Source organism: Protomyctophum parallelum (genome assembly GCF_964188405.1).
Source record: "Protomyctophum parallelum genome assembly, chromosome: 17".
NCBI lineage: Eukaryota > Metazoa > Chordata > Actinopteri > Myctophiformes > Myctophidae > Protomyctophum > Protomyctophum parallelum.
Genome location: NC_139719.1, coordinates 32981685 through 33009244, shown reverse-complemented (window position 1 = coordinate 33009244; position 27560 = coordinate 32981685). Strand labels below are relative to the sequence as shown.

The 27560-nt window shown below is 42.1% G+C and overlaps 4 protein-coding genes across 5 annotated transcripts; 2 read left to right on the top strand and 2 right to left on the bottom strand.

The window, feature by feature from the left end:
• Nucleotides 1–496: 496 nt before the first annotated feature.
• mfsd1l (major facilitator superfamily domain containing 1-like) lies at nt 497–12733 on the bottom strand. 2 transcript variants are annotated; one of them, XM_083788337.1, is made up of 13 exons: nt 12438–12733; nt 11960–12070; nt 10033–10142; nt 9749–9804; nt 9404–9547; nt 9140–9298; nt 8598–8713; nt 8227–8327; nt 7880–7991; nt 6632–6769; nt 6403–6542; nt 4154–4265; nt 497–754 (listed from the first exon to the last, which is right to left on the bottom strand). In XM_083788337.1, exons 3-13 carry the CDS (start codon nt 10077–10079, stop codon nt 602–604), a joined length of 1278 nt encoding a protein of 425 aa, XP_083644463.1. In that variant the 5' UTR covers nt 10080–10142; nt 11960–12070; nt 12438–12733; the 3' UTR covers nt 497–601. The 2 variants fall into 2 exon arrangements, with proteins under 2 accessions (XP_083644463.1, XP_083644462.1); XM_083788336.1 differs by having other exon boundaries at nt 11970–12070.
• Nucleotides 12734–16173: 3440 nt separating this feature from the next.
• eme2 (essential meiotic structure-specific endonuclease subunit 2) lies at nt 16174–19700 on the top strand. The gene is made up of 8 exons (XM_083787071.1): nt 16174–16723; nt 16834–16955; nt 17090–17185; nt 17370–17500; nt 17886–17967; nt 18145–18260; nt 18508–18697; nt 19218–19700. The coding sequence occupies exons 1-8, from the start codon at nt 16255–16257 to the stop codon at nt 19371–19373; spliced, it is 1362 nt and encodes a 453-aa protein (XP_083643197.1). The 5' UTR covers nt 16174–16254; the 3' UTR covers nt 19374–19700.
• Nucleotides 19701–19837: 137 nt separating this feature from the next.
• Nucleotides 19838–27313, bottom strand: spsb3b (splA/ryanodine receptor domain and SOCS box containing 3b). Its single transcript, XM_083787072.1, has 7 exons — nt 27195–27313; nt 25675–25771; nt 21836–22049; nt 21373–21560; nt 21166–21268; nt 20910–21035; nt 19838–20773 (listed from the first exon to the last, which is right to left on the bottom strand). The coding sequence occupies exons 1-7, from the start codon at nt 27239–27241 to the stop codon at nt 20256–20258; spliced, it is 1293 nt and encodes a 430-aa protein (XP_083643198.1). The 5' UTR covers nt 27242–27313; the 3' UTR covers nt 19838–20255.
• On the top strand, nt 23015–24096 carry LOC310874497 (small ribosomal subunit protein eS1-like). The gene has a single exon (XM_083787318.1). It carries the CDS (start codon nt 23293–23295, stop codon nt 24082–24084), a length of 792 nt encoding a protein of 263 aa, XP_083643444.1. The 5' UTR covers nt 23015–23292; the 3' UTR covers nt 24085–24096.
• Nucleotides 27314–27560: the final 247 nt, after the last annotated feature.

Sequence of the window (27560 nt, the reverse complement as noted above, 5' to 3'; positions counted from 1 at the left end):
TTCTAAATTAGTTAAAATTTGGTCAACAAGACGTTTAGAATCCTCAACATAGCTTCAAAACAACAATTTGTTTTAGCTTGTTCACAGCTAGTGTTATCTGTAAACATGATTAATACCTTTAAACAGTATGCCACTGATTCGTTCGAATTGCGAAAGTGACCGTGAAAGCTGTCCAATGAACCGACCCAAGATACTGTAGCATTAAAGTGTGCAAATGATCAACAACAAAGACAATAACAAACTAGAAAATTCGCAATTTAAAAAAATTGCAGAGTGTGGTTGCCGCAGTGGCTTTCATATGGCCCTCCCACTAATATTGCCAGCCAATTACAATTTCAAGTCACACCTTAGATCATGTGTAAGTAATTCGGAGGGGATTTAACCCCCAAAATTCATGTTTTTGCGACAAACGGTTACATTTCTCGCATTTGGCCAAAAGGCCAACACACCTGGTCAGATTACAGGCACGAAAACTGAGTTGAGATTAGGTGATGTATGAGTTTCCCGTCATAATATTTTGAGACACTGAGAGAAAGATAAAAAAGAGAAATACAGGACATGGAGCAAAATGTCAAAGGCCACAGATGGTACATGGTCAATCTCAGGAGCTGACAGAACGAGAGCGGATTGTGTTATTGTCATCTTGCTCTTCCTCACTCTGTCCTTCCTCTCCATCTACCAGAGGTTCTCTGTCTGTAGGGCTGCTGGTGGCCGGGGCTCCAGACCTCTTGGTCGTCTTGTTCAGAATTCCACCCTGGAGAGAAAAAAGAAAAGAAAAGGAAAAAACAAAAAACAAAAACATAAACTTAGTCAAAGTCCCATTGATTTACACAACATTACACTGGACATTACCTGGAAGATTTATACAGAACTACCTGTTAATATTTTAGAAGGCATAATATATTCTGGGGTATCTCTCAGAGTCCAGGCAATAAATAAGCTTAAATCAATGGACCATTCTTTGTTCACTGATAATCAGGTGTGTAAAGAAATCACTTAACCCATTAAAACCGGGGAAGGCATCTGTCCTGTTAGATTTGAACTATTCAAAGATAGCAGATAATTATACAAGCTCATAGCGTGACACACACACACACACACACACACACACACACACACACGCACACACCTTCATATATACAGTATATATATATATATCGGTATATATATATCTCCCGACAATGACCACTGACAATTATCCCTTACTACTACTACTGATGGGTATTGGGTATGTATGGTATACTGATTTCCTTTTCCAGCAGCACTTGGCACCTGCCCACAGAGCCAAAACTACTAGTAATTGGTGTACTGACCATGGTATTACTGTGCTTAACTGACCAGCCAACTGTCCTGACCTGAACCCCACAGAGAATCTAGGTTGAATTGTTAAGACCTCTTGGGCTGGATTTTGAAGGTGCGTTTTACCATGTGGTAATACATAAATTGGCCTCGCTCTGCGCACAATCGTATTATGAAAGCCTTATCGTCCCGTGTTGAACGCACACACATATGGCATACGACGTTCCTGAATATTTTAGCATTGTGGGAGTGTCCATATGTTAATTATTTTCGCTTTGCGCAATTCGCTATTAAGCCCCTTGACCTAAAAACACTCAGCGCATAACGATAAGACGTGGGTCTGACCACCTCTTAAAAGAAAAATGCACTGTTTGATTTTACACTTGAGCGGCTCTGGGAGGCTGCTGGAGTGTTGCCATGTCTGTTTATTATAAGCGGCTTCTTTTTCTGTAAAGTTGCTTGTAAATATTGGTAGTTGTACTAGTTGTGGTTGCTTTTCTTGTTTCTAAAGTGGTTATTTGGGCTTTTCTCCTAATGTTGTTTAAACCAGTGATCCTCAGACATCACATTCCCATGTCAAGGATCCCCAGATGAATGCATTTGCCCAACTAAGGACGGCTAATCCAAAAATTAAATAAAAGATTTCCAAGATTACTTTTGAAAATAGCAGATCTACCAGCTCACAATGCATCACATTCATTCATTAAAACTATGAACTCTGACTGCAGGGGGATATATAATGATCATTATAACAATGTGCAAGAACATATTTAAAAAGAAGGAAAACTTTATATTTGTGGACAATCAAAATATGTTTTTTTATTTTAATGTGGTGTCATTAAAATTAATCTGGATATGGCAGACTCACTATCTAGAAAATAAAAACATGGCACTTCATTTAAAATAGGTTACAGACCCCTGTTATATGCGCTTATTTTTATAGACCTATTTATTTAAAATATAATAAACGTTATTTTACTGGTGTTTTTCAATAGAAACAAATTATTTTGAGGCATAAAGGTGACAGACAGCATGCAGTGCAATAGGAATAATTAACCCAAATGTGACAAAGTCATGTCATGTCTTCTATGGTGCCAGCCTGAAGAAATGTAATACCACGATCCCCAAATAGTAATAATGTAATTTGACCTCAAACTAATTGCAAAAAAAACGAACCCAGCTGATTTTGTATCTTACATATGTCCTGAATAACATACAAAAAGTTGCCTGAAATTGTCTGAGGGGAAAGGGTTGAAAATTACCTGTACAGTATGTACAGTATGACCATAGACATCCAATATAAGGCAAATCATTTCAAAATTTCCTTTTGCTTTAAGTAGCATGTGACATGTCAAACTAGGGTGTTTTCACGATGCTGAGTCCATTCCAAGCATTAGTTTTGCATAAAAACACTCCTTGGGCTAATACCGGCCATAGCCCCTTGCCCAAATGTGCTGACCTCATCACATTTGTGATGACGGCTATGGCCGTTATTAGCCCAAGGTTTTATGCAAAACTAATGCTTGGAATGGACTCAGCATCGTGAAAACACCCTAGTTTGACATGTCACATGCTACTTAAAGCAAAAGGAAAAATTGAAATTATATTGGATGTCTATGGTGGCCATACTGTACAGGTAATTTTCAACACTTTCCCCTCAGACAATTCCAGGCAACCTTTTGTATGTTATTCAGGACATATGTAAGATCCAAAATCAGCTGAGTTTGGTTTTTTTGCAATTAGTTGGAGGTTGACCCCTTTTTTCCCATATAATGCCTGTACTAAAAGTGCGCATTCCGTATGTGACATCAGCTGACTGGTAAAGAGAATAGTACGGAAATGTTGATTGGGTACGTCTCAAACACTCCTTAAACACTCCCATGACTAATTCAAGGCCGTTTTGCGCAATCCACGCGGTGTCGAAAGCGCTTCTTAACATGCCCAAAATTGCTATATGACATTCCCCACGCCCCCAGCTCTAAAAACTGTAATATTATATGTAATATTATTGGAACTGGATAATCAACCCCCTTGACTCAAGAGGAAGGTGTGAGACACTAGATTCAACAATAGAACTGAGTTTAAAGCTGCTATCAAAGCAAATCTGGGCTTCCATAACACCTCAACAGTGCCACAGGCTTATCACCTCCATGCCACACCCCATTGATGAAATAATTTGTTTAAAAGAAGCCCAGACCACATATTGAGTGCATAAATTGACATACTTTTCAGATGGTCGACATTTCTGTATTATAAATGTTTTTTTTGTGGTCTCATAAAATATCCTAATATTTTGAGATAGGACTTTTTGATTTTCATAAGCTGTATGCCAGAATCATCAAGATTAAAACAAAAAAGGTTTTAAATATTTCACTTTATGCGCAATGAATCTAGAATATATGAAAGGTTTACTTTTTAAATTATATTACGGAAATGAACTTTTCCACGATATTACATTTTTTTGAGAATAATTTGTTCAAGCAAACATTTTAACTTAAATCCGCCAAATACATATACATTTTGGGGGTCCTTGACATGAGAACGTTTTGAGCACCACAGATGCTGTGTATACCGGTAGAAAGATACGTCTTTCAGAAAACTTTTAGGTTTTAGAAGACATTCGTATAATCAGCCTCAGGTCCTGGTGGGTTAATACTCACTCCACTGACAAACAAGACACAGTTCCTGACCTATAATCTATCAATAAATGCACAGAATCTCTGTGTCTGTGTATCAGGACAGTCACATGGACAGAAGATACAAATAGACAGGTCCGGGAAGAGAATACATGAATACACAAGTAGGCCATCTTGATAAATTCAACCATAACATAGAATAGATCAACACGACTAACCTGTCTGTGGTCTACAATGTTAAGCAGCACTGAGGTGACAATGCAGCTGATGGTGTTGGCTAACATGAAGATCATCATTCTCTGCCAACGCCAGAGCGGGATCTTCGTCTCACTGCACAACAGAATGGACAACACACAATCAATGAGCATATTACAAGTCATTATACTTTCAACTCAGCTGCAAGACATTTTAACTGGAACCAGGATGTGCAAGCACATCATTATTTGATTTATTTTGTTATATTTTTGAGGGGCGCTAGCCCCTCCTATACAGGTTTAATGTTTGTCCTGTCTAGAGACAAACATGAAATGCCATTAACAATGAACAGAGTTTAATGTTCGTTTTGTCTGTCACTGAGCAAATCGGCATATGCATGTTATGTTATCACGATGATGTAAGACGATAGCGCCCCTCACTTTTTGTTTTTAAAGCCCGAAATGGTCTTGCGCCTCAATATATATATATATATATATTTTAATCTTCCAAAGTACAGTCTTCCACTGTACATAAAGTCCAGCCCCACCAAGCCACCATCGGAAGCTTTAAATCCACTCACTTAAATCCAACTCTTTTCTCCATTGCCTTCAGTTCAGTCTGAGGACTATTTCAACTTCTCTATTCACTGAATCTTTATAACATCTGTCTAAATTGTATTGCTCTTATGTTCCATTTGGTGGTGTTGTACTGTATTTGTATGAAGTATTGCTTTTATTTTTATTTAGTTTATTTTTACGTTGTTATTTCTTTTAGTCTTTTAATGTCATTTTTAAATGGAAAGCACTTTGGGTCAACTTCTGTTGTTTTTCCAATGTGCTATATAAATAAAGGTGGCTTGACTTGGCTTGTACATACTTTACTCATACTATAATATACAGATATTTAGAATGGCTTTAACCCATTTAAACCGTGACAGCATCTGTATTATTTTAGATTTTTGCGTCAAAAATAGCAGATGTACAAGCTCACTCACAGCATGGCACGTATTTTGGAACATTTTTGAAAGAAGAAGAAGAAGAGCGTGAGAACTACTAATTTAGAAAGCATTTGTAGAATCGGCCTCATGTCTTATTGGAAAAAAGACCCCAAAACCAAATCAGAATTTGGCCTAAAAATTCTGAGCAAGATGGCTAAAGGAAAAGATCAAAGTGACTATGATAATAGGGTTAATTATTTTATAATTTATAATAATAATGGATTTCTATATCACTTTTCTATGCATATGCCTACTCAAAGCACTTTACAATGGTCAATTCTGAATGAATGGACCATTGTAGACCATTGGGAGGTGAAGCAGTTAACGCCAGCGTCCTCACTTCCCCCATTCACACACCAATGGTGGCAACAACTGGCGGCAATGTGGGGTTCAGTGTCTTGCCCAAGGACAGTTTGACATGTAGACAGGAGGAGCCAGGATTCGAACCTCCAACCCATGGTTCATTGGATGACCTGCTCTACCTCCTGAGCCACAGCCACCCTCAAATTTAGGCATTTAGCAGACTCTTATGAAGACTAATTGTGGCTTCAATCACACGTTCCACAATAGGAAAGGTGACTAAAGTGACTAAGTGACTAATCTGCATTTAGATCTGTGGACATCAGTAAATTGGGTTGGAATTGTGGTTGAAAGTACACATTCAATGACCATGACACTTGCACATGCATTAAGTGCAATATGTAAGGAAAAACAGAAGAGTAACTTCCTCATGTCACTGCAGGATGTGATCACACTATGTCAGCAAGAACAATCCGTACACAACTACATAATGAGGGTGTTATAGTAGGGTTCGTTTGCAGTGAATAAACTGCAGATCACACAAGTGGGCGAGTGCATTTGTGGTATCACCAAGAGAATGGTGCATGCCTGAATGCTGGAGCCCTACGGCCAGGCAAATCATACTAAAAGTACTAAGAAATCCTTGTTTAATTTGCATCAATCCAAGATGTCCACCAATTATTGTCGAAATACCCATAATGGTGAGCCCAATTTTCATTTCTGAGAGATCACCATGACTCCATGATTAAACATTTCTATCCTGATAGGAGTGGTCTCTTACAAGATTTTTTTAAAACTCTTACAGGAATTACAATGCCTTCATCCACAGGGCAGATAGGCACTGAATGGTTTGTGTGAAAGTATGAAAATGATGTGAATCATATGCTTTGGCCATCACAGTCAAACTGTCACCCATATCGTAGACATGTCAGACTCCATCAGAGCATTGCCATGGAGATGTGAAGAAGCACATACCTGGACTTGGTACCCAAAATCTCTCCGACAACCAGATTGGACAGTCCGATGCCAATCATCTGTATGGAGGTAGCCAGCCCCATGGCGGTTCCTAGAGTTGCTTGAGGGACCACCAGCGGGATCGAGGGCCACATACTGGACTGAAAAACAACACGGGTCATTAGAATTGATAGACAACAGATATAATGAATATATGAAGAAAAAACCACTGATGTAATAGAAGACTCACAGCAGCGAAGGAGTAGGTGATACCCAGCCAGATGGTGGAAACCAGTGGAGGGACAAAGGTGAAGGCCAGCAGTCCAAACACGGGCAGGGTGAGGACAGCACAGGCCAGCGCAAAGACCCCACGCAGACCAACATAGTCCTGCAACACATTCATGCACACAATGAGACATAAGAGAACGCAGCCATGTAGTTCATAGTAGCTATGAACGTGGATTACATAAATAATACACAAGAGGTAGGCAGGCCTGCCACAATTAATACATAATCAGTGTCACCTAATTGCAACTATTTGAGATAATTTCTAATATTTGGTGTAAAAAACTGTGGAGATCTACAAGCTCGTAGCTTGTAGATCGGCTATTTCCACTATTGATGTTTTTTTTAAATATATTTTTTATCCCACGATTTTGTAACCCATTTTTCACCCCTGTGTCAATCATCTAATGTGATCCTGGGCTCTACACACACTCCACCAACCTAGTCCCCATATATGGGGGACAAGGGGAGAGCAACGGACTTGAACTCATGCTTCCTTCATGCCTGAGTGTCCAAGTTGCTCCTTTACACCTGACAGGGGGAGTTTCCCTGGTTGGACGTAGCGCGTGGAAGGAACACGTTATTCCAACCAGTTCCTTTCCCCTCCATCAGGCACCCTGGCCAGGATTACTGCATGTTTTTGTGAGGGTACCTACCCTAGGGGAGAACATGCAAACTCCACACAGAAAGGCCCTTTCGCCAACCCCGCCTTCGGGTATGGGCACTGATGACGCAGAGGAGGAAACACGCCACCAGCACCCACAGCATCCCGAGCGGGAATTGAACCCAGGACCTTCTAGCTGTGAGGCGACAGCACTACCAACTGTGCCACCGTGCCCCCTCTATTGATGTATAAAGTTATTAAATGTGTCAGTCATTTCTTTGTTTTGTCATATCTGCCCATGCATCTTCAAATTGTATCCATTATGGTCCAGTGTTCAATGACAAAAACACAATTACAGTAATTCGTTAATTGCAATTATTTGTGTGACTAGTAAAATGTAATAATCGTGACAACCCTAACAACGTGTGTTCTTTATGGTGATTGATTTTGACTGAGTGTACAAAAGAGAGGCAATAGGTATAAGGTGTAGCCAACTGTGATTTATGCCGATCAACAGCACTGTTGGAATACAAACACTAGTGATTATATAAAGAATTAGAAAACTAAATAAGTCTTCATCAATGTTGTAATATTGTCACAGTGACTTACAATGAGAATGCCCACACTGGCCGACAGGATCAGCGAGCTGTCGTAAACGGCACCTGCGATATAGGCAGCCTCCTTCTGACTATAGCCGCTGTACTTGTCCTGAATGAACTTACTGCACATAAACATAAACATGTTAAAGAGAATCAGAATCAATATTTATTGTCACATCACATTACAACTAAGGTGGGTGAAAAACTTAGTTGTGCAGTTACAAAAAGATAGAGGGGAGCATAAAGTGCAAAATATGACTAATCTAGATGGTACAATTGTGAATGCACAATTAAATGCACAATAAATCTCAAATGCACTGTTGAGTCACAACGCATGTCCGTTGTTGATGGTTTTACCTGGCATCAGCGATGAAGGGGAATATGCCGTTGTAGAAGAACATGATGGTGAGAACCAGCAGCCAATATCTGAGAGAGAGGAGTTTCACATCCTGTACCCTCTACACACACACACACACACACACACACACACACACACACACACACACACACACACACACACACACACACACACACACACACACACACACACACACACACACACACACACACACACACACACACACACACACACACACACACACGTTAATGAATGAATTTACACTCAAACAACAAAGTATGTATCGCAGTATCGGTATTTGAATGAGGGGAGGGAAGGTAAAGATCACTGATACTTGGACCAGGCTCTTGCAAAAGGCTACTATCCCTACCACTTTGCGGGACTCTTCCAGCATGGAAGCAGACAGTCCCAGCTGCCTCATCCCCACCTTGTCCAGAGTGCTGACCGTGATGGCAGCCATAAAGCCCAGCACACACAACAACGCACCTACAACACAAAGTATCGTGTTTGTTTTGTGTAGCACTACAACATTGCTTTCCTAGTTTAGTTGTATTTGTTTGCTTGTTTATTCAATAATGGCAGATCAAAGAAGCAAAATGTTGAGGAACAAAATGATAAAGAGAGAGAAAATAACCACTTGAACCCCATCATCCATTATTCTGGGGGGCAAAAACAGCAGATCTACAAGCTCACTCAATGCATAGATAGGCTATCTTTGGCCAAAGAGATTTGGTATAGATGAAAAAAAACTGTCTTTATACAATAAGTCTAGAGGTTTCAAGTGGTCAAGTGAGATCTGAGACAAATTACATAGTTATCCTTTTTATTCATAGACAGTGTGACACTAGGTTAATATTGATCTCATCCCTACGGCCATTTTATTTTTGTTGTGCTTCACCACCTGTTCCTTACCTCCCCAGAGAGTCCACTGCATCCCAAATCTTTCCTCAAAATCTTGGGTGAAGAAGAAGTTGAGCACAGATCCCAGGCGAGAAAAGGCCAGAGTTATACCGAAGGCTAAGGCCAGCTCCTTCCCTTTAAACCAGAATGCTGTGATACGATTTTGAACAACTACAGGGAGAGCAAGAAACAGAGACAGCAACAGAGAGAGATCACAAATTTATCCCAATTGCGAACCAAAATGTAGTTTCTCTACCTTTTATTAGCCAGTCTTACTTGTCAGGGATCCATTGCCTGAGCCAAAAATCAGACGCCCTGTGAGCATGAGGGGAAGCAGGTATGGAGTTCCTTTGAAGTGGGAGCCCAGTGCAAAGATTGATGAGCCCAAAACACACAAGAAAGAAAAGAGGAAGACCCCGACTGCATAGAAAGAGGGACAGAAAGAGATCCAATTATAATGCATTCTGCTTGTTTTGCTAGACCCACAGAGCTGAAAATGAAATGCAACAGACTGGGATAAGTGCAACTTTACTAGAAAAATGTAACTGAAAAACAAAACGTTTGTAACTTTTGATGTTGTAATTTCGTATAAATTAGCCACTCTGATGGACTTGAACTTACAGCGATTTCCCAATTTGTCAATCATGAACCCAGCCAGGATGACCACTATTGCATTGCTGTGGAGATAAAAGGCACATAACTAATCAATAATGGTTACACACTCCGACACACTCATTACTAACCATGACCTTAACCCTAACCGGACGCTGAAGCCATGTAGTCGGAATGGTGGTGCGTCGGAATGCGACTCCGTTCTCGTCAATAAGATTCAACAAATAACCAGTTACCTACAATTGCAGATAATATGACTCCAATTCCACTATACTATACATACACATACTTACGTCCATGCATAGATGGCATACAGCAGATTATACTGCTGAGGAGTCATCCCCAGTCCCAACACACAGTCCACCGTCCCATTGATCACTGTTGTATTGGCACATGTCAGGTTCTGTCACAATGGAGGGAAGTCATTGACAATATGTATTGACTAGCCCGTTTGTCCCTCTTGCCGAGGAAAGCATTTTAAAATCTTCCAAACACCATAATGTTACAAGTGCTGATTAACAGATATTGTGTCCAAATATATGTAAATAGAACAGGGTTATTGTAGAGAGTCTGATCTGATGTGCAATTAATTAATTTAAGATTAAACTCGCTGATGTTATTATGTCAAATAAAAGTGGAATAACACTTTTTTGTTCACACTGGGTTTTTAAAGCAGCTAAATAAAACGAGACTTTAATATATATCAAAGTTGTTGATATAGCCACTGATGGTGAGATTAGAGAAATCTGCAACCCTGCAGTAGCCCATCTCACATAGCCGCAATTTGCAACACTAGATTATTTTATAATGGGATGAATCTAGAGTTGCAATACCCTCCATTGACAGCCCATTGATCCAAATCGAATGTCCGATCTGCTTGTATTAAACGACTTACAACATTAAACTCACCAACATTGCAGCTGTAGGGAAATCTTGAATTATCCTCTTTCAATCTGCAGTGTTTCATAGGTAGCATTCATAAAAATCCACTGTCGACATGTTATGTGCTACTTTCTGTCAAGAAATTCTGTGTAGGTGATTACATTTCAAGTGTTGGAGTTTGGAAGCACTCGTTTTCAAGAACGCATCGTGTTGCTGCCTCCTGCATTATTTGCAAATTTGAAACAGGTGGTACGCAGGGCTGTTCAGTGACATACGACGAGTGCTTCCAAACTCCAAAACTTAGAAAAAGAATCACCTGCACAGAATTTCTAGACATAAAGTATCTCATAACATGATCTACGGTGGATTTTTATGAAACCAACTTTGCAGATTGAATTCAAGCTTGCCCTTACAGCTGCAATGTTGGTGAGTTTATGATCGGAAATTTCTATTTGGATCAATGGGCTGTCGTGTCAATGAGGGTATTGTAGCCCTCCAAGCAGAACCCAATGGTACTGAAGTTTCTGACTTTTTGACGACACAGACCATTGGGTTCTGTTCCAGCAGTATCCTGCCACCTGGTACGTGGACATACATAAAACATAAACAACGTGGATAACGCCTGTCTGCGCTCTTTGACAAAAAAAATTCGTGTGAGGGCTTCTGAATATGTGAAGTATAAGTACCCATACATGCCGCTGCGAATATCTCCTGTGGCGAGGAAGCCGTTAAGTATTTTTAATCTTTGTTTGACCGATTTGGTCGCTTTGATTCTTCTCTTCCTTCCTTGTTTATTGACACCTCATTGTACCGCCTATCTGGCTAGCTAGTGGCGCTATAGCTATGACAGAGCAGATCAGAGGCAGGGACGTAGCCGCACAAGCCAACCACACACCGGGAGGCGGTACAATAAACGGTAAACAAACAAGAAGAAATAAAGCGACCAAATCGGTCAAACAAAATACTTAACGGCTTCCGCGCCACAGGAGATATTCGCAGCGGTTTGTATAGGTACTTATAGTTCACGAATTCAGAATAACTTAAACTAAAAAAGGCCGTCAAACGCCGCAGATACGATCTTAGAGAGAATATTTATGGCCGCGTTCCAGAATTCCCATACGAAAATATAGTTATGAGCAGGGACCCTACATAAAACTCATCCAAATTTCAGAAAAGCTTTATGGAGGGTCCCGAAAGGGGCTAAGGGTATTGCAACTCTAGATTCATCTCTATAAAACAATCTAGTGTTGCAAATTGCGGCTACATCTCACAAAATGTTACAAATGTGTTGGAAGTGGTGGTAGCCTTTAACAAACTTGCTTCAAAAAGAGTAATAACATGTACTTACTCCCTGGAACTGGTCCTGTAGAACACTTGGTATGTCAAAACAGAAGTAGGAGCCAAATGTCAACAAGCAGTTGAAGAACAGCACCACAAAGCGATAATATGCTGACAGACAAAACAGAAGAGAATGCACATTATAATATAAGAAGACACACTAGATTTTCTGTAAGATGTGTTGATCCCACCAGCTGAAACTTATTTGTGTACGACAAAACGGACAAAGCTTTGGGGGTTGTGTAAAGGTTTCTTAGGGTGAATCTATGGGGTGAATACTGCTCTATATCTTAAATCAAGGAAAACAAATGAATAACATCAATTAATTAAAGTAAATAGCATTTATAAGTTTAATAATTTATATTAGCCATCATCCTAAATAAACGATATCCATTGAGCAAAATTTTTGACTTTTCACTTTTACAAATATGATGACAAAGACAATCTGAATAGAAACAAGCAAACATGTCACACATACCACTCTCAGCCGGTTGCGCCATGGTAAAATAAGGAATGAACTCTGGTAAAAGAACCTTTGAAAGTCCTCCTTTATTGTCTACAATACATGACGAGTAGAACAACATGTATGATATAGCACTTGTTTGTAGTATCAGTGGAGCCTGCCTGGCAAATGACTGTACTATGGTTTGTTTGTAGCGGCGGTGTGCCCAACTGCCCGAGTCTTAAAACATAAACATAACATAAACATAATGGATGGGGCTCATACACAAGCGTCCTGAGTCCTCTCACTAGTGCTGCGGGTGGAGGTGGTTGTCAAATCTGTGCCTAAGATCTGTGCACAGGACAACACGGCGCAACACTCGACGTGCAACGACGCGGCAGCGTCTAGTGAACAGATCTAATGAACAGATTTAAGGCTTCCGGTGGACGATCTCTTCAAAATAAGAGTAACCTCTAGAGTACCAACAGTCATTAAGACATGTGAATCCCTTGACTCCTTCAAAACCGCTCTCAAAGGGCACCTACGGACGGCTGCAATTCGAAACTGGCCTCTGTAAAATCTGAATCCCCCCCACCCCCCCACCCCATTTTCCCTCACTGTATATTGTATCTTTTCCCTTTTTTGCTTCCCATATGATGAATTCCTGTTCTGTTCTTTACCTACAGAGAAATGTCTATTTGTATGTCTCTAAATGTTTGTATGTCCTTAAATGTTTTGATGAATTGAACAATGTGGACCCTGTTGTAAACAAGTGTAATGCTTAATTGGGTCGTCCACTCACAGTTGACAGTCTTTGTATTGAGTTTGTGCTTAAAATGTACTGTAAATTCTACAAACTGTTAATAAAGATTTCAATCAATCAATCAATAGGCCAGTGATTTCATGTCAATGCCCCAAGGCACAGCACTTTTTTGAGCATTGACCTCAGTAGAAGGTCTGCTGCTGTGAATTTTACACCTCTCCCGCTTAGCGGAGAGTGGGGTGTGGTAGAGGACATCTCCCCGAACGCGTGGGTATGTCCAGATAGTTGCCTCGCGGAGCCGTCTTTTGTCCAGTGTCCATTCTGGGTCCGGAAACGGTACTTTTTTCAGCATTGACCACAGTAGAAGGTCTGCTGCTGTGAATTTTACACCTCTCCCGCTTAGCGGAGAGTGGAGTGTGGTAGAGGACATCTCCCCGAACGTGTGGGTATGTCCAGATAGTTGCCTCGCGGAGCCGTCTTTTGTCCAGTGTCCATTCTGGGTCCGGAAACGGTACTTTTTTCAGCATTGACCACAGTAGAAGGTCTGCTGCTGTGAATTTTACACCTCTCCCGCTTAGCGGAGAGTGGGGTGTGGTAGAGGACATCTCCCCGAACGCGTGGGTATGTCCAGATAGTTGCCTCGCGGAGGCCTCTTTGTCCAGTGTCCATTCTGGGTCCGGAAACGGTACTTTTTTCAGCATTGACCACAGTAGAAGGTCTGCTGCTGTGAATTTTACACCTCTCCCGCTTAGCGGAGAGTGGGGTGTGGTAGAGGACATCTCCCCGAACATGTGGGTATGTCCAGATAGTTGCCTCGCGGAGCTGTCTTTTGTCCAGTGTCCATTCTGGGTCCGGAAACGGTACTTTTTTCAGCATTGACCACAGTAGAAGGTCTGCTGCTGTGAATTTTACACCTCTCCCGCTTAGCGGAGAGTGGGGTGTGGTAGAGGACATCTCCCCGAACGCGTGGGTATGTCCAGATAGTTGCCTCGCGGAGCCGTCTTTGTCCAGTGTCCATTCTGGGTCCGGAAATGGTACTTTTTTCAGCATTGACCCCAGTAGAAGGTCTGCTGCTGTGAATTTTACACCTCTCCCGCTTAGCGGAGAGTGGGGTGTGGTAGAGGACATCTCCCCGAACGCGTGGGTATGTCCAGATAGTTGCCTCGCGGAGGCCTCTTTGTCCAGTGTCCATTCTGGGTCCGGAAACGGTACTTTTTTCAGCATTGACCACAGTAGAAGGTCTGCTGCTGTGAATTTTACACCTCTCCCGCTTAGCGGAGAGTGGGGTGTGGTAGAGGACATCTCCCCGAACGCGTGGGTATGTCCAGATAGTTGCCTCGCGGAGGCCTCTTTTGTCCAGTGTCCACTTTATAAAGTCCATGCACTCCAGTGAATAGCATTTATCCATTTAGATAACTTTTATTATTATTTAATTACTTATTAGTAATTTAATTACTTATTTTTACACAGAAACATAATGTGTGTCTTTACAATAACTGTAATGTAATAATAATACTAATTGTTATAATAGGTGTATTATTGCTTGATGAAATAGGAACCTTTATTGCTTAGATAGGAACCTAGGAACCTTGCTTATACAGGTGCGTGACGCACGGTACGCACGGTACCTGTTGTTGGTTGCACTAGACTGAGCTGACAGGTTGTTTATTACTACTCTTAGCACGGGACTTTATAATAAACTATTGCCCGGCTGGGCTAAACTACAATCCTTTTTGGGTGATTCTTAACGAAAAGAACACACTTTTACACTAATAATGTAACGTAATAGTTATTTAATTAACGAATTAAAAATATTATTTTATTCTGAAGGCAACCGGATGTCTTAAATCTGCTAGCTCTCAGAGCGGAAGTCTTAAATTTGCTCATAAGACGGAGCCCAACGACGCTCCCTAGCTCGTGCCTTACCGTCAGCGTCACATCCGTGCTTACACGGTCCTTTATTCTGATTGGCTGGCTGTGGCTGCATACAATTATTTTCTCTAAATTGCATCTAAAAATAACACAAACTCATGAATATTTCAAGTACGTGTTTAAAATTATTTGCATTAATTCATAATGTGTTTATTGAACTTAAACCTCGCACAAAAATGTGGAACGCCCTACCAACAGTCAATAAGACATGCGAATCCCTTGACTCATTCAAGTTCAAAACCGCTCTCAAATGGCACCTACGGACGGCTGCAATTCGAAACTGGCCCCCGTAAAATCTGAATCCCCCACCCACCCCTTTTTCTCCTCACGGTAGGCTATGTTTATTTTCCCTTTTTACCTATGATGAGTTCCTGTTTTGACTATATAGTTATGTGTATATTCGTACGTCTCTAATTGTTTTGATGAATTGAAAATGGTGTAATGCTTTATTAACTGTGAGTGGACGACACCATAAAGGCTTTATGGTGTCGTCCACTCACAGTTAACAGTTGTTGTATTGAGTTGTACTTGAGATGTACTGTAATTCTGCAAACTGTTAATAAAACAATCAATCAATCTTCTTTCTAATTATTTGATCGGCCCAAAACATTGTGTTTATTGTCATGATTTGTTACAACTCGAGTTGGCTTTGTCCGCACTCTTAAATAAATATTTTTTCAGGAAAATTAACGGGGAAGTATTTTCCGGGTCTGGAAAGGGGGAAGGACTGCGACGCTCTATTTAACAATAGAAATGATTTTATGCGGTCGTCCACTCACAGTTAACAGTTTTGTATTGAGTTTGAGTTGTACTTGAATGTACTGTAATTCTGCAAACTGTTAATAAATATTTCAATCAATCAAAAAAGTCGCATCACTGCACTGACTGCAGTAATGCATTGTACGCATCCACCTGGCTGGGACGGTTGGTGTCGCTTTTGTCTGCAACATGACTGCCGTGCGACTTTAGACATGACTGAAGAGCGCGTTTTGAATTGTCCCTCTCAGCACACCGTCTATACGTAACCCAGTTTTAAAGGGCTTGGATATCATTGTTTGTAAACAATTCCACGTTGCAAATGTTGCAGACATTGGATCTGTGTATGTTTTAATGACCGGTATAACGTAGCAGCTATATTTCATCTAGGCTTATTATGTTATGTCTTCTTTACGCAGGGCTAAAACATGGGAAATCTCCGAATCAGAGGACGAGAGTGATGCTGAAGCAAAGCCCGATATAAATTGCGATGATCAGTGCAATGCCAATGATGATGATGATATATCTGCCAATTCAGCTTGCAAAAATGAAACTTCAGACAAAGAGTGCAAGACCCTGTCGACGTCTACACCTCAAAGTGAATATAGTCAATCCACTTTGTGTCCTCCAGGAGGACACAAGTCTAGTTCCCCTAGTCCTGGAAGAAAACGTCGCACCAAAAAGGAGATCGAGGATGACACGCATAAAGCCAACGAGAGGAAGGAGGCCAGGGAGAAACAGAGGATAGCTAAAGCCAAGGGTAACGAGGAGAAGAGACAGGAGCAACAGAAGAGGAGAGAAGAAGCAGAGTATCTGAAGAGTCTCAGACCAGAGAACTGTCTGAAGCACATGACTGTGTGCATAGATCCAGGTTTGAGACTGGACCAAGTATAACGATTTACAAAGACTTCTGAAATAACAAATATGTGTGTATCTCATTATTTACTGGTACTCTCTCCTTATTATATGTCATATTAACAGCTGTTCTACAACACGATGGCTCTGACATCTTGGTGGGTGCCCTGGAAATCTACAAGTGGAAGTTTAACATTGAGAGCCAGAAGGTCCCTCTCAGCATCACCTGGATGAGAGATGTACCTCAGGTTGACACTTCTTTAAGATTTCCAGAGTTGTTCCTCTCCACACAACATTTCACTTGTGTGATGATTTCAACGCAAAAGTGTTGTGCTATATTAGCCCAATTTGGCATCTTGTATTTTTCCGTTTGATTGTACAGCATGGGGAGGACGCTGAGCGGATAACTGAGGAAGAGCAAGTTCTTCTGGTCCTGGGGCTCAGTGATTTCATGGACATGGTGATCTGTGTGAAAAAGGTGAGCTGCTTTTTGTTGAGTCCATTACACTCACCATTAATCCGGTTTGTTGTGTCCATGATGGATTCAGTCCATTTGTTTTAGTTTAGGAATGACACTGATAATAATGATGACAATGATAGTGGTTATACCTGTGTCCACCACAAATTATTATGTTCTCCTATGTTGTTGTCAACCACTACAGATACTAGAAAATGATGGAGAGGACTCCGACTCAGGAGCTCAATTTCTCCTCGCCCCTCTGTATGAGTGTCTTAACCTTAACGCAAAAATGACAGTCACTGTTTTAGTGATGGACTCTCAGCTGAACTACTGGTCAGTATATCTGGGAATGACGTCTTTCCTATTGTCTTGTATGGAAGATTAACTTGATGGTTTGCCAAGTGACTATTTTTTGCAAGATTGGACCACAGAAAAAAACAGCTCCAACAAACTTGCACCCACTGCAAAACAAATAAATACTGTCGATATTAATTTGTAAATCTCCGAATTGTTTATGTAGCAGAGCCTCTTGCTGGAGACCAAAAGCTTAATATCTCCCCAGACCAGGGGGCGATTACCTTTTAGGCTAGTGGATAACTTTGGTTTTAGACTTTAGTGTCCCTTTATGTGTGGGTCAACCAGGGTTGACCTGTTCATGGAATTTAGATGTCACCAAATGGTTACACGAGACTAACTTATCTGTATTCACTTCCACCAGGAGGAATAAGGCCTGGGAAGGCCAAACAATAGGTGAAACACTGCAGTCACAGCTGGGGATGGAAGACCTAGACATTGAAGAGGTCAGTTGACTTTGAATGTTGCAATTATCTAGTTAACCTGCTATAAGCCATTTACAGAGATAAACTTGAGTCGTTTTACAATTTGACTGCCTTTGGCTCCACTTCAGCCATATTGTGGTTGCAAATCCATGAAAATGAGGATCTCTTATTCTCTTTGAGTGTGTCTGTCCTTTTTAGGTGCTTGTGTATCTGCAAATCTACAAGAATATTTCATTGGCCTTCCTATATGACTGGCAGGAAGTCACTGCACATGTGTGTTCAGTCACCAAGGCTTTGGCCAAGCGGCCATTCAAGTAGGTACCCACTATCATTAAAGACTTGTGCTCACAACAAGCTTCTCATAGAGCTTGTTAACACTATACCTTAGATTTGTTTTGTCATGAGGTATTCGCCTAAGTTACCGATGCCGTCCTTCACATTCTTATATCTCTATAAACCCTCAACCACATCTGGCAGTAGCAGAATGGGAAACACACCCAACTCAGCATGTGACTATGGTTGACCTCACAGATACATGTCTGTGCCTCCGTTTCCTCCCAGACTACTGACAGAGAAGGTGGAGCTGCCCTTCTGTGTGGATGGCTCGTGGGCCAGTGGGGCACGAGTGGAGAGAGATGGCTCTGGGTTGCGCCAGGTGTGGAGCAGGCAGATCCAACAACTGAACAGGGTCAGCCCAGCTGTGGCGACTGTTGTGACCACAGCCTACCCATCTCCACAACTACTGTTGCAGGTAGATTGTGTGTACTGTATATAGTGATAGTCAAACATTATACATACTGTACATTGCTGGATTCATGTATGGTGAAAAGCGTAATGCTGAGCAACAATGTACATGCCTACAACAACATACATATTGAGTGATATTGTAGCAGCAAGGAAACATACAAGGAGATTTTCCAAGATCAACAGAATCAACAAGAAATCCACTACCTTTGAAAAAGCTAACATTGGGTGTTCCTGGACTAGAGGCACAGCTAGTTAGTGCACTTACCACATTCTCCTCTTGAGTTGCAAAGACCAGTTTGAATCCAACATGTCTTGTCATGTATGCCTCCCCTCTATCTACACTCTCATATCCAAATAAAGCATACAATGTAAAATACACATTACTAGGTGAGTAATTCTTTGACAAGAGCATAACTTTTTTTCAGACTGTGATAGACATCATCTCAATGATTTGTTTTATAAAATGGATTTATGGCCTTACACAGTGTCACTTTTAAAAGTGTTCAATGTTTTACTGTCCTCAGACCTACCAGAGCATGGAATCAGAGGAGGAGAAGAGGAGGTTGTTGGCAGACCTCTTGGTGAAAGGTGGAGGAAAGGAGAGGCGGATCGGACCCGACATCTCAACCAGAGTCTACCGCTGCCTCACAGCCCAGAACCCCCAGCTGGTTCTAGATTAATTTATCCTGGGATCATATCGGATGGACGAAGGCATGACCCCTGGAACACCTTGGCTAATGTGAAAATGTAGATGTTTGTATGCCAGTTATATATACACCTGTAATTTTCTTGCATCATGTTCAGTCATCTTCATAATGAAACACTATACATATGCCCTTGAACTTCAAGAGCATTATGGAGACATTGTTTTGTAAATAATGAATTCGTATCACTACAGTTATAGTGTAAATAGATTACTATATGATCCATAAATTCAACTGCCTTATATCACATTTTTAGTTATTTTAAAGTCATTATTTTGAGATACAGTAAATTATCAGATACTACAGTAAGTCGTTCAAATACTAGTAAGTCAATATTGGTCCATTATCTCAGTGGTAAAAATGTCAATATTTATGTGAGGTACCCCAGTTAAAATCTAGGGTAGAACATTCAAGTTACATAGATTACAGAACAAGTGGCATTGAACATTTTGTATTTTACCAAATTGCTTCAGTAAGAAAGTCTAACTACATTTTATGTTCCATGTAACATTTCCACAATATCGATAAGAAAATATTTTTGCTCAGAAGCATTATATGTTTACACATTCACAATGATGTGGTTGCCAGATTCTAATAACATGAGGCCCTTCCAAAGACATTGGTCATTTTTGTATATGAACCTAGATGACCTTCCCCAACAAATGTCTTACACATCCTGAATTGCACATGTGCTGCTCACCCTTTTCTTTACTTGTTCATTGGCTAAAGTCCTTCATGTTACACAAGACAGTGAACATATAATCTTCAGATTCTCCAACATACTCAGTAGATGGTGATGGCAATGGTAGAAAAACACAAAGTGCAAAACAAACGTCTTTCTGCTCTTGGCTAGAATGTTCAGCTCCAGCGACATTTTTTGTGTTGGTAATCTTCTGGCTCAGAACAGCAGCTCTCATAGTCACTACTAGAGGGAGTGGGAGTGCAGCGACAGACACAGGCCTGAGCCTCTTGTGAGAGCAGGCAGGGGCACTGAAATGGGACTGGGCTAGTACAGGGGCTCGGGGAGGCCCAGGCTCTCCGAGGGGATACAGGCCTGGAGATGGCACCCAGACTCATCTCCTCATGCATAAACTCCTCAGACGAGTCCCTGGGCTGCTCTGAGTGTTCGGAGTTGTTGCGTAGGGTGAACACCCAGCCGAACCTCATGTTTAGGACGATTCTCAGGCCGGGCGGCACATTCAGGACACCCAGGAGGTCAGGGCAGTCAGGCAGCTCTTGCCGTAGCCGAGCACAGCAGAGATACTGCAGGGAGGTGGGTGCATAACGAGCACGGATGACCTTCATGCTGCTCTTAGCAGCCGTGGAGCAAACCATGGGGTAGAACTTCTTGTTCTGGAGTCTGGTGGCAACCACACCTAGGAAGGTGGAGGGGATGAGATGAGACAAGTCGTGTTGCAATACTGGAGGTATTCAGTGAAAAATGTCAGATGGCTGTCATTACTAAAATGTAGTGTTGCTAATCAGGCCTCATGAAACGGCAGTGACACTCACCTAGGCGGCAGCGATTCTTATAGAAGGTTAAGGTATTGTTCCAGGTGTCCAGGTGCAGCCCCATGATAGAACCCTGACCAAACTTTGAGGAAAATGTCATCATTTCCCCTTTGTGGTGGAGCAGACCTTCAAATAAGTGATAAACAGTAAGTTAACAGGCTGTATTCTTTTTCCATCCATAACTTAGATTAAAAAAAGTTCTCAACACATTTACACCAGTTGACTTCATAGTGTTTCCGAAACTGACCCTGCTCACCTGAGTAGGAGAGTCCCCAGCTGGCCTCGTCATGGCCCAGCATGCTGCAGAAACTATGCATGAACTTGTCCAGGTTCACCTCTGAAGTTCCAATGCCAACCATCTACAAACATAATCCACAGTGAAAAGAAGATTACACAAAACTATAGAGGTAACCTGGGGGGATGATAAATTCACGAAAATACAGTGACAGTACTTACTACTTACCATATCAGTTCCATAGACAGGAGAGGTCATCTTGATTTCCCAGAAGTGGTGACCATCACCCAATTCTTTAGTGCCACGTATGGCTGCTGTACCACAGCTGTAGTCTGAGTGAAAGGTCACCTTCCTGTTGTCACAGCTCAGAGAGAGCCCAGGGAACAAGGAGCAATCACCCCACACCCAGTCAAAATCTGAGGAGGCAGTGGAAAAAACTTACACTTTACTGTATAGGTATCTAAATTGTTATACAGTAGCATTGTTCATTTCAGGGGGTTATAGTCATCACCAAAGCACATTTGTATTGATGTTGATCAATATTTAGTTATATTCTACCCATGTATCATTCATTATACATGTTAATCGCAGGGATTCCCAACATTTTTGGCTGGAGACCCCCAGAAATGCTTTGGCCATGTCTCTGTTTATTATGAACTGTGGTGTGTTATAACTGATCGGCTTTGCTCACCCTGGTCCTCCTCCCCACAGAGGCACTCATTGACAGGGTTGAAGCCCAGTTCCTGAGCCAAAGGGCTGGGCTCCTCCTGGAGGTCACACTGGCAGAAAGATTCCCCCACCACTGGTGCTGTGAGGGGCATATCCATCATTTCAGGGACTGGGTAATCCACGTCAGAGTACTCAGAGTCCTCTACTTCAGAGTCCCCAGAGTCCAAATCACCACTCTAGTTGACATAAACAGAACACACATAAATTACTACTCAAAGTGAAGGTGATGGGTCCAGGGTTGTCTAAGGGTAGGACCTGCCGCAGTGGTGTCCGATAAGAACAGATGTCAACCCTGGTGATTAAGTATGGATCTAAAGAGCCCTGTACAATGCAGAGTTATTTGGGTTGTAAGGCCAAATATCCTGATTCGTACAGAAGCTGCTGGACTCTCCTGGTGGGAGCTGGTCGGTGATCTTGAAGGTTGTAGTCCTAGAGATGGTGGTAGATTTGGGGTAACACTGATTGCATCTCCTCTCAAGGGGTGACGGCCACAGTGTTGATTTCGTTGACCAAAACTATGACAACTACCTTTTTTCACTGACGAAAACTAAATAAAAACGAAACAAAAACTTAGCTACGATGACTAAGACTAAATATATTGACAATTTCATCAACAGATACAAACTAGACTAAAATGTTAGGGAGGGACTAGTGGAGAATATTAAGTAGTAAGTAATTTGTTGCACTCGGGTGTTGACCTCTGAAAATAGCAGATCAAAAGGTGTCACAGCCAAGTTTTCAGCAAGCAACCAAATGTAAAATCAGGCATTACGACACCATCATATATATATATGTGTGTGTGTGTGCGTGCGTGCGTGCGTGTGCGTGCATGTGTGCCTTTATTATTGATATAGTTACAGTGAAGACTAACAGGAAAGCGGGAAGAGAGAGAGAGAAGGGGAGAGACATGCAGCAAAGGTCGTCATGAACGGGACTCGTCAGGCCAGAGCCTATATGTGGCATGCGCGATGCGCCTGGATCACTATATGTACATATCTTTTGCAATCAACTAGATTTAGTCAACTAAAATCGTATGATATTTAGTGGATTTAGTGGAAAGATAAACTAAATCAAAATTAGCTGTCAAAATAAATCCTGACAAATCCTGTGACATCTCACTGATGTCACAATGAGTCAGTTATATACGTCGTATATGGAGTTTCACATTAGCATATATGGAGCTCTAGATCAACCACGCCCAAATATGGAGTTTGTGATGTCAGACTTGGGTTCCCAGATTGGACTTAGTTAGTTAGATATGTCAGATAGCTCTATATATAGTCTATATATCTATGGCGACCTATCAAAATACCCATGACCCGAAAGTGAGCCTTCATAACAGCGCACAAGGGTAAGGAGAATATATTTATTTTTCGCTGTAGCCCCTACTTCTGCCTCTTTCACTCCCTGTAAGCCAATATGGCAGTCGGCAAGAATAAGAGACTGACCAAAAAAGGTGGCAAAAAGAAGATCGTGGACCCTTTTTCCAAGAAGGACTGGTACGATGTCAAGGCACCAGGCATGTTCATAATCCGCAATATTGGCAAGACCTTGGTCACCAGGACTCAGGGAACCAGAATCGCTTCAGAAGGTCTCATAGGCCGCGTGTTTGAGGTGAGCCTTGCTGACCTGCAGAGCGATGAGGTAGCCTTCCGTAAATTCAAGCTGATCACAGAGGACGTCCAGGGAAAGAATTGCCTTACAAACTTCCACGGCATGGACCTGACCCGTGACAAAATGTGCTCCATGGTCAAGAAATGGCAGACTATGATTGAGGCCAATGTGGATGTGAAGACCACTGACGGCTACCTGCTCCGTCTTTTCTGTGTTGGTTTCACAAAGAAACGCACCAACCAGATCAGGAAGACGTCGTATGCCCAGCATCAACAGGTCCGCCAGATCCGCAAAAAGATGATGGCGATCATGACCCATGAGGTCCAGACCAATGGCCTGAAGGAAGTCGTTAACAAGCTGATCCCTGACAGTGTTGGCAAGGACATAGAGAAGGCATGCCAGTCCATCTATCCCCTCCACGATGTCTTTGTAAGGAAGGTCAAGATGCTGAAGAAGCCAAAGTTTGACTTGGGAAAACTGATGGAGCTGCATGGCGATGGTGGTGGCGGCAGTGCTGCCAAGGCCACTGGTGACGAGACAGGGGTCAAGGTGGAGCGCGCTGACGGCTACGAACCCCCCATTCAGGAGACTGTCTGAACAAACCACCATGTCACAAATAAAATAAAAGTAAATGTGGAAAAAATAAAAGTCTTATAGACATGGCAATTCATTGTCTTTGGCTCTGAGACAGGGGTGGAGGGGTTAAGTTAATCTACTACGGTAGTGGCTCAGGAGTTTGGCTTTGTTTCCAAGTGTCCTTGAGCAAGACACTGAACCACTACTGTAATTGCTCCTGGTGAACAGGCTGGTGCCTTGCATGGTCGCCTCTGCTGTCAGTCGGTGTGTGAATGTGTTAGTCACTAACAGTTAGTGTACCACAAAATTATATAATGTAGAAAAGTGTTGGCCTGGACAGTTAGCTCAACCGTCTGGGCACCTAGGCTGCCAAGCCAGCCGGACGGCGTGCCGCGAGTTTGACTCCCGAGCCTGACAGCCTTTGCCGTGTGTCACTCCCCATCTCTCTCTGCCTTTCCTGTCTAGTTACTGTACCCTATCAATAAAGGCAAAGCACGGTGGCACAGTTGGTAGTGCTGTCGCCTCACAGCTAGAAGGTCCTGGGTTCTATTCCCGCTCGGGGCGCTGTGGGTGCTGGCGGCGTGTTTCCTCCTCTGCGTCATCAGTGCCCATACCCGAAGGCGGGGTTGGCGAAAGGGCCTTTCTGTGTGGAGTTTGCATGTTCTCCCCGTGTCCCCTAGGGTAGGTACCCTCACAAAAACATGCAGTAATCCTGGTCTCTAAACTGCCAGCCGGGGCGCCTGATGGAGGGGAAAGGAACTGGTTGGAATAACGTGTTCCTTCCACGCGCTACGTCCAACCAGGGAAACTCCCCCCTATCAGGTGTAAAGGAGCAACTTGGACACTCAAGCATGAAGGAAGCATGAGTTAAGTCCGTTGCTCTCCCCAGGTTGGCGGAGGGTGTGTAGAGCCCAGGATCACATTAGATGATTGACACAGGGGTGAAAAATGGGATAAAAAAAAATATAAAAAAATTAAATAAAGGCAAAAAACGACAAAAAAATATCTTCTATAGAACAGTGTATCTGTGTCGTTGCAGTATGGGTGAATGTGAAATCAATGGAAATTAGCTAGTAATATTTTCTTTTATAGCATACATCATATACATATATGCATATATCTTTGCTTGAGATTAATGCATGTTGTACATGGTCAGTCCCTTATACAAATAAACTAGTACTTGAAATCCAATAAGTGCAACGAATTAGATTGTAAAGCACGATGAAAGGATGGGAATACTATAAAGGGGCTGTGTAATTGTAGTCCATTTAAATCTATTAATAGGATTCCTGAATTTTCTAGTAGTTGCACATATTCTAATTATCTATTTGAGAAGGCCATCAATCAAATTCTGAAAGAGCCTATAGGACGGCCTCAGTGACTTCCTATTGGTGTGAGATGCCATGTGCACCAGGTAGTAAAAATAGATTTGGTCCAAAAATACAGATCCTCCTGTGCCTTTGGGACACCTCATATGACTGAGAGCTATTTTGAGCTACCACTGGTAGCCTTGGGAATTGAGGTCACCTTCCAAATGGTGCTTTACAGTTTAGAAAACAAAAGCATTTAGAATTTCTTAGGCATCTATCTCTTAAATTCCTGCTTTCTCACCTGTGTTATGCGGTCCTGCCGCTCAGATGCCATGGTATCTGTCTCCCGCTGTGTCTCGGTCCACTCTTGGTGCACCCGCCTCTCCACCATACCAGCCCTGTGGATGACAGGGAGGACAGGACACAGATATATACCTTTAATTAAAATCTCTACTTTGAATGCATCACTGCTATGCCAGCAGTCATTATACTTTATAAGAAAAATTATCTTTACCTAGTAAGAATACCCTCACCCTGTCTCCCCAATCATCTTTCCTAGAAAGAAACTGCACAAACAGCCTTGAGAGGACAGCCAGTCTGATCTTGGACTGCTAGCTAGCCTAGTGTCCCATATGCTATTGTTAGTAACAGAAGGTGTACACGTGCAGTGCACTCATTCAACCTTTAAACCTGACCCTCTGCTTAGCCACTCTGGCAGGTGGTGCACTAGCTGGCCTATAGGCCTATAGAAGTGTCAGTCAACAGTGTCTGACCATTTTCATGGATTGGTGCACCGATTAATTATGGGTGCTTTTCATTCAGGTGTTTATGTGTGCCATTTGTGGAGTTAACTGTACAGTAGTCTTTCACTGGGAAGTCATGCTGACCTGAAGCATCAGTCATGTGCCATTGAGGGCAGAGTGGGTGTAGGTTTTCACTGCAAGTTTACAACAAGCCTGCACCCACTCACGTCAGCATGAGAAATTAACTTGAATTAGCTGCTGTACGTACACACAATCATGCACCAGCTATATCACAGCACAGCATACCACAGAATGTAGCTCAGCCTCATGGCATGTGACCATCCATGCACCTTAGCACCTAGTCCTGGTCCAGTGCGTCAGCGAGTCTCTCACTGACTCGCTGACGCACTTGACCAGGGCTACTTACTTAGCACCTGACTGCTCTCCAAGCAGGTGCAGGAGTCTCACTTTAATTGGGCCTTAGCCTACATATACAGTACAGCAACATCATCTGGGGAGCCATAACAAACTACCCAACCATGCAAATCAGTGCTCTAACTGACTTTAAGTCTAATGTAACGCAGTGCATTGCATATTAAAATGTCAAACAGTGATGTGAATGCAATTTGTGGTTTGGTGTCAAGGCATAGACATAATCAGTGTCCTTGAAAATGCTACAATTTAATCAGTAGGCCTACTTGAAATGCTAACATTCTGATAGGACACGTGCCTATGGTACTTTCCCAGTGCACTGTATGAAACAAGCAAATATTATCCTGTCTCAGTTTAGCTCTGGTCCATAGCTCTAATGCGTTGCATTAGAGCTATTGACCAGAGCTTCAGTTTATCATAGTATGAACAGACAATGATATAATAGCCTGATAATGCAAGGGAATGTTTGCGCTATAATATTTTACTCTAGTATTAAATTAAAGTAAGTAGGCAAATTCCTGCATCAATTAATTTCACATGCATAAAACAAACTTATCAATGAGTGATATACTGTATGATGAACTGTGGGTGTACACCTGTAGACCTATTTACCTAATGAGAAACAAACAAGTAATGTTCTTCTTACCTTATAGTGGCCGTGGTCCGCTTATAACCTGTCTTCAAATGGCTCATCTTGCTGCGTGAGGCTGAGCGTGTATCCGAGTCAGACTACTAGTGTCTGTCTGGGTCTTGGTCTTGGACCTTGTGGCAGGTTAGTTAGGTTGGCTTTTTTTTTCAACCAGACGTAAACAATACTTGTCCACGCCCTCATCTAACACTGATTGGATGAAGACACTGGTGGGAGGAGTGGCAGTGGACCATCGGGGGGGGGCGATGGTCCACTGAAGGAATATAAATATTTTCACTTTCTGCTTTTGTGCCTGCAGCCCCCAGTCCCATACTTGACACATTGAAGAATTTTAGAAAATATCTTATACGTATTTAGGGTTAA